This window comes from Eurytemora carolleeae, unplaced genomic scaffold (genome assembly GCF_000591075.1).
Source record: "Eurytemora carolleeae unplaced genomic scaffold, Eaff_2.0 scaffold1833, whole genome shotgun sequence".
Classification (NCBI taxonomy): domain Eukaryota; kingdom Metazoa; phylum Arthropoda; class Copepoda; order Calanoida; family Temoridae; genus Eurytemora; species Eurytemora carolleeae.
In genome coordinates, this window is record NW_019397721.1 from 1 (window position 1) to 7,443 (window position 7,443).

The 7,443-nt window shown below is 34.8% G+C and overlaps 1 protein-coding gene across 1 annotated transcript; it reads right to left on the reverse strand.

Annotated features, from left to right (window-relative positions):
* Positions 1-1,733: 1,733 nt before the first annotated feature.
* On the reverse strand, positions 1,734-6,192 carry LOC111715642 (UPF0183 protein CG7083). Its single transcript, XM_023490989.1, has 6 exons — positions 5,875-6,192; positions 5,499-5,555; positions 4,398-4,551; positions 4,042-4,113; positions 3,175-3,438; positions 1,734-2,130 (listed from the first exon to the last, which is right to left on the reverse strand). The coding sequence occupies exons 1-6, from the start codon at positions 5,936-5,938 to the stop codon at positions 1,749-1,751; spliced, it is 993 nt and encodes a 330-aa protein (XP_023346757.1). The 5' UTR covers positions 5,939-6,192; the 3' UTR covers positions 1,734-1,748.
* Between the last annotated feature and the right edge of the window lie 1,251 nt (positions 6,193-7,443).

Consider the following 7,443-nt stretch of genomic DNA (forward strand, 5'->3'; position numbering starts at 1 on the left):
CCTCTCTACCTCTCTACCTCTCTACCTCTCTACCTCTCTACCTCTCTACCTCTCTACCTCTCTACCTCTCTACCTCTCTAGATTGAATACTAGCTGAGGTGTAATATGTGTTAAGTTTTTTAATTAACATATATGCGTGAGATTTATTAACATATATGTGTCAGGTTTATTAACATATATGCGTCAGGTTTATTAACATATATGTGTCAGGTTTAATATATGCGTCAGGTTTAATCAAAAACATTTTTGACAAATATACAGCCTGTTCAGATTTTAGGAAACAGTCACTTTAAAATATTAAAATGCTAACCTTTTCTAAAAGCAAGAGATATAAAAACAATATCCCTACTCGCCTTGGCAATTCTAACCTTTCGCTTTACGTCGAGGAATTTTGCAGCAACAGGCTTTATGTCAGATTTTATACCCCCCCCTCCCTCCGGCCCCTGAGGAAGTGATTTTCCACCGATGGGAAAAAGAGTAATTTTAAAAGCCCTTCGGTTTTGTATACCCCCCGCCCCAAACAAAAATTGACAAAATAAAATGATGAGATTAAAATATATACTACCCAAAACACTAACTTTATTTAGTAGATAAATAAACGTTAATGTAATTTCAACTCATTTTCTATTAATATGCACACTCTTTAAACCTTTACTTGGTCATTAACGACGGTGAAATCCGTGTGTTTATCTCTTAGAATGTTGTTCAAGCTACAGGAAAACTTTGGAATATACGCTAGCGTACATTGTGATCACAGCTGACTACATATATTTCTCGAAAATCAAAAACATTCTATGTGCATTGTTGAATGAAAATATTCTGCTAATTTAAGAAAGTGAATATTAAACGTTGTTTTGAACAGCCTGCAACCAAAGTTATCACCAAATACAAGTTTAGAACAGCTTGCAACCAAAGTTATCACCAAATACAAGTTCAGAACAGCTTGCAACCAAAGTTATCACCAAATACAAGTTTAGAACAGCTTGCAACCAAAGTTATCACCAAATACAAGTTTAGAACAGCTTGCAACCAAAGTTATCACCAAATACAAGTTCAGAACAGCTTGCAACCAAAGTTATCACCAAATACAAGTTTAGAACAGCTTGCAACCAAAGTTACCACCAAATACAAGTTTAGAACAACTTGCAACCAAAGTTATCACCAAATACAGTTTAGAACAGCTTGCAACTAATGTTATCACCAAATACAAGTTTAGAACAGCTTGCAACTAAAGTTATCACCAAATACAAGCGTTTCCGTAGACAAATAAGAAAAAATCCGTTATCCTTGATCAGTCATGGGCTTAATTAAAGAGTACTGTTGTGAATCAGACACGCCCCTTCACATATGATAAGTAACGCATACAGTCCCTTTAAATATCTAAAATGACATAAAATAACCACTTAAATGCATATGTCCCGAATTTTTGTTAAACTTAAATTTATTTAAGTTTATTAAATAAATTTATTAAACTGAACAGAGAGAATTACAATATATGCAACACAAAAATATGCAAATACAGTGAGTAATACAGTAATACTGGGGACTCTAGGAATGGCCATCGCTTAGAGACATTAAGGTTTTTTTTGACGTTGAAAGTGTTTTACAAAAATGCGAGTCATTAATTAAATTGCAAAATTGTATTCTCGAAAAGTTTACGTTTACATTAAGCGATTTATTTTCTCTGATCAAAGTTATTAACAAAAAGTTTTTTCGATACGAAACGAAAAACGATTTTCTACCCGTTATCAAAAATTGTTTTGTTTAGTATCTTTGGTCAGAATAAAATGGAATTTTGAAATAGGATTACAAAATAGATTCTCTGCGGAGCCTGGAAAAAGCCTAAAAACTTTTGATTTAAAAAAGGGCCTAAAACGATGCCCGTTAGTGCTGGGGGGGATGGGTAGATAGGAGGTAGTTATAATGCATGCAGGAGGATGGATAGAATTATTAAACTTTAAGCAAGGAATGATGAAATAATGTTGAAACAAAGATAAGGTCCCCATCAAAGAATTCAAAAAAAAAAAAACGAAAAAACGAAAAGATCCAACAAACCTTTGATTAAAATTAGATCTGATTTCTCCCGAAGGTTCCAATGTAAAAGATAAACCACAAGATCTTCTACCAAATCTGAAAACAAAATAATTTTTAATGAATATCGAAAATCAGCAACGTTCCTCAAATGATATTTCATGCAAATTTTAAAATAATTGTGATGAGGGGGGGGGGAGGGTTTATTTTTATGATGCTATGTCTCCAAGGGGAAAATAGATTTTTTTAAAGTGACAAACTTTATTCTTAACGATTTATTAGGCTGACTTTTTTTATATCTCATTATTATTCTTTTGTTGATTTTTTTTCAGCTTTTCAACTTTTTGGAACTTAATGCTTACTTTTTTATACTTTTTGGAACTTAATGCGTACTTTTTTATAAACATTTGTTTGGTATTATACATTTTTTATTGTGAACACCAAAATCACAATATTGCTGAGTGCAGATTCAGAAGCAAGATAGGTTTAAATATTATTTCTAAACATGCTGTAAAACAGTATAGGCTATTTCAAGATATTTTAAGAAGATTGGAGGATTCTGTTTTTAAATGGATCAGTTTATGCAAAAAAAAACACTTAATTATAGTTATTGGTGGATTTGACGAATCTTAAAAATGTTATCAATTTTGTATGCACGACAAAGTTTAATCTCACCAAATATTGCAATGCAATTTATAAAATGCATTATATGAAAGATAAGAAAAATATAGGACAATTTTTTCAATTATGACGTATTAAGTAACAGATTTTAACTAAAAAATATATGGTACATAAGACTTTTGAGTCTTGATATTGCAGTAGATGCCAAAGCCTAATTTTAGATTTGTTTTGTTTTGTTTTATCGATCATTAAAATAATTTGCTCAAAATTTCAATTCTTATGTTGCAAAATATACCCCATTTTTATTTTCAATTTCAAAGCAAATTATATTTGATGAAATGCGACAAAAACAATAATGAACAATTTCCTTTAATTGAAGGGGGGGGGGGGGTAAATGGATATAAAGTAAAAAGTGAGCGTGAGTAAAGCTAGCATAGACATTTCAGGTGGAATATTTTATGAACAAACTTGATATAGAAATTTGGTTAAACAAAGTATATGTTGTTTAAACTGAACACTGACCTTATCACGTCGACCGACTTGCATAGTAGCGTGGGTATAGGTTGGGGCGGAGGAGGAGGCGGAGTACAGTCCGCCAGGGAGTTTCCACTGTATATTGCTAAGTGGGATACACTAGGAGATTCTCCTGGAGAGAACTGTAGTTTACCGAGCTCCCTCCTGCTCCCGGCGTAGCTGGGTTGGAACCCTGTCTCCGCGGGGAACTGGAAAGATAGTCCTCGGAAGGTGAGAGTAAAGATTTGTTTCTCCGCATCATAAACTCCAGGTCTAGGGTAGACCACCAATATTAGATAAATAGAAATAAGTTTAAGGATAATATATTTATATTTCGGAACAGAGACTATTTGGACTTAATAATAAAATGCCAATATTCTGGGATATATGTTCAAGAAAATATTATTCGATTCTTTGGGGAGGCAATAAAAAGTAATTATCAAAAAGTTAGTTTCTTTTTCCACCTTTTAGAGACTTTTCGCCCAAAAATTTAATATATTTTTCCATCATCTGGGGGAAACAATTCTTTACAAAATTTGTGGGGGAATAATTTTTCAACCACAAAATTGAGCATAAAGGTAATATGAAGGGGGAAATATTAAAAAATAAATAAAACTATGCCCAAGTACCTTAAGGCTTAATCTATCTGATTTTCCTGAAAAGTCATTTTTCCCATTCTATGTTATGGTTTTTAGAAAAATTAAGATTTCTCAAAAATCTTGCAGGTTCAAGTCCATTTTATGCCCCAAGCTTAGAAAAGCATTTTCCCTCGCTTTAGATATCTTTGCAATCATTACATTTAATTTGGTACTTGGCAACCGGCCTGTTAACAATCAGCACTGATAGATATGATAGTTGTATTATATTGGTGTTTTCCTAGTAGCGCCGAATGACTGATCAACCTGCTCTATCGTAGGAGACACATCAGGACAGTTGAACAGTAGATCACTAAAAATACTAAAATGAAACCATGGAGCTCAAGATCCGGACCCCATATATTTTGGCTCTTTTCATCTTTTTATGTATTTAAGACAACAACATAAGGTCCAAGGGATAGACTATCATCCAAAATTATCAGAAAAAAAATAATTTAAAGGAACCGGATCATGGATCCTGAATGAAATTATTCTCTACTTTAATGCGGGAACAAAGTATGTATTTCCTTTATAACAAAGCAATTCTATTAAAATAATTATTAAACGAAATGACTAAGTTGATTTTAACAAACTTACCAGTATTTTAATCGAACTAAACTCAAATCATAAATTTCGATGATTTTTAATGTCTGTGTTAGAGAATCAAAGACGAGTTTGATTCCATCTCTTGTTAGTTTGATCGTCAAATCAAAACTTAACGGATCTTTATCGCAGTAGGAGATCTCAACACCTGAACATTTAACAATTCTTAAAATAAATTTACAGCCATTTTTGTCTTATAGTCCACCACCCCTAGTGAAGGGAATGGTTTGTTAACGGAAAGGTACAACAAATAATCAATTATTGGTTCAGTCCTAGTAGGGCTATATGACAGGCAACTTTTCTTCCTATCAACTTTATAAGAAATATGTAAAAATTAACAAAGTATCAAAAATATATCATTCTTATCGATAATATTTAAAAATATATGACAAGGTAAGGACAGGTAAGGGGGGCGACTCTGACAGGCTTAAGACAGGGTGTTGTGGGTTAGGACAGGCTAGTGGCCGGGCACTAAGGTCAACAATCAAACAATTGAGATGTATGTACTATGTAAAAACAAGATAGGAGGGGGATCGAAAATTATCGTAAAAGGAAATTAACTTCACAATCCTAAAGAAAGATTCCCCCCCCCCCCTTCATAAAAAATGTAAGTTATATATTTTGTATTTATTCATAGTAAGGTTTAGACAATTTCTAGGCCGATCGCTGAGGCTGTGGTAGGCTAAGGGGGCCGAGCGCCGAGGCGGGGTATGTATATTTTAAGAGAAAGGGGGAGGGGCAAAATTTCTTTAAGTATCTAAATCTCAGACAATTTAATTCTTGGTATATTCCTAGAGAACGATTTTTGGACCCCCCAGGCCCCCCCCCCTCCTATCAATTTTGTACATGGATCTTACAGAAAGTGTCTCAACTTAACCTAACCCGTGGCCGCAGCACTACGCCCTCTAGCCCATCCTAGCCGCAGCGCTCGGCCCCTTAACCCATCCTAGCCGCAGCGCTCGGCCCAGAAAGTGTCTTAACCTAACCTAACCCTAAATAATACTAAATAAATACTAATTTGGTCATGTACAATATTGATAGGGGGGGGGGGGTTCCAAAAATCGTTCACTAGGACAGACCCTAATTCTTTCTCACCTTTTATAGTTCCAACTTGGTTCTGAATGTAAGCTATAGCTGAACTGAAATGGGTTCCTAAACAATTTAAATATTTATAATTAGTTCAAATATATGTATTAAAATTAATGAATTTAATTAAATACATCCATTGCTAAAATGATTTTATCTCCAATGTAATTTTTTAATGAACAAAGACTTTTGTACTTTGCAACATAAACGTAAATAATTAATTTTCAAAATAAACAAAGAAAACTATAACTAATATTTTTATCAATTATCCATGAATTATATAGATAATAAGAAGAAATATCATTAAAAATGCCATGAAACATAGCAACCTTTTTGGTACAAATTTAATGTTGTAAATATTTTCCTAAATAATATTAATACTTGCCCAAAATAAACTCGATATTCTCGCTTGTAAGTCCATGTTCAGGAATAACTTCTAGTTCAAGCATTCTATTTTGTCCAAGCCGAACTCCTGAATCTCCTTAGTCCAGTAATTCACCAGACTTTTACTTTTTCTAGTCAAATATACCATTCCTTCTTGCACTCATAACTTCGCAGTTTGTCCTCTATTACGCCATTTTTGCTGTCTTTCTATACAACTAACTCAGGGTTACTAAAGCTAGGGATGTCCGAATAGGAGTTTGTGGTTCTAGTTCGAATAAAGGTAAACAAAGCTGATCAGCTGTTCGTCGGGTCTAGCCTAGCCAGCAACTGTCAGAAGCGCGCTGAGAACCTTTAAGGACTTTAAGCAAACTCTGAAACTTGTAGTAAATCCACGAAGACGACATTATCAGATTCCCGCGAAATTCAAATGTTTAAAAATAAAAGCTATTTTTAATAATCATTTCAAAGATTTCAAGCATTAATATTTCATTAATAAACATGAACGATCCTGGTTCTTCTTATGGTAGGAGTAGAGTTCTCCTGGTGGGAGTTGGGTTCTCTGAGTAGGAGTTTAGGGTACGTGAGGTACCCTACGTACTCCATCGGTGGGAGGAGTGGGAGTAGGGTTCTCCAGGTGTTAGTAAGGTTCGCCAGGTGTGAGCGAGTTCTCCATGTGGGAGTACATGGGTTCTCCAGGTAGAAGTATGTTCTCTTGGTGGGAGTATGGGAATCTTCTTGAACAGTACAGGGAGGGAAGGGACCCCCCCCCACTCAGCTTCCGAACCTCATTTTACCTATTTCCGGCCGTGCATGTCCCCAGAGGGCTTCTGAACCTCCCACAAACAGTCTTCCGGGAAGGATCTTCCAGTTACAATCGTCAATTTCTAGACAATTTCAGATGCTGAACAGCCCGAGATCCAGGGGCGTACGAGGGGGGGGGGGCGAGCCCCCCGCCCTCCCCTCCTACGCGTGCCCCCTCATCTGAGGGGGGGACTCATGGGGGGTGAGTTCCTTTGATATTACATCTTCCCCAGGCAATCTACAATTTGTATTGCATTGCATTGCACTCAACCAGAATAAAAGATTAAGGAAAGTTAAAATATATTCTGATTCACAACAATACCCTTCAAAGCTTTGTCTGATCAAGTATTGCATTAAAAATCCATGTTTCCCATTTTGAAAACTGAATGTTTTTATCTGTGGTTTCCATACAAAAGTGACTCGCGCATTTCTTGCTTCAGAAACGATGGAGAAATGAAGGTTTCAAAGGTACATCGGACATGACACTCTAAAAATGGAGGGTCACTTGAAATTACGCATGTATTCCATTTAAGTATAATTACATCGTATAGAAAAAAATGCTTTAAAATCACACTTTTGAGTTTTGTCCTTAACTAAAAAAGTTTCAATTAAAAAAGCTTTATTCAATACTGCCTGCAGTGTAAATATATATTTGATATCATAATTTATTATACAATATGTATCAATCCTATGAAAATATAGATATTTTTTAGAAACGTTTCCATCTATATTTTTCATCCCTTGAAGCTTACACCACAGTATTAAGAGG

Excerpts from the sequence above, each read along its gene's own strand:
- LOC111715642 (XM_023490989.1), bottom strand. The coding sequence starts at position 5,938 with ATGCTTGAACTAGAAGTTATTCCTGAACATGGACTTACAAGCGAGAAT. Across the intron at positions 4,114-4,397 it reads TTAGTTCGATTAAAATACTG|TGATCTACTGTTCAACTGTC; the intron begins GTAAGTTTGTTA and ends TAGTATTTTTAG. Across the intron at positions 2,131-3,174 it reads AAGTCGGTCGACGTGATAAG|ATTTGGTAGAAGATCTTGTG; the intron begins GTCAGTGTTCAG and ends TTTTGTTTTCAG.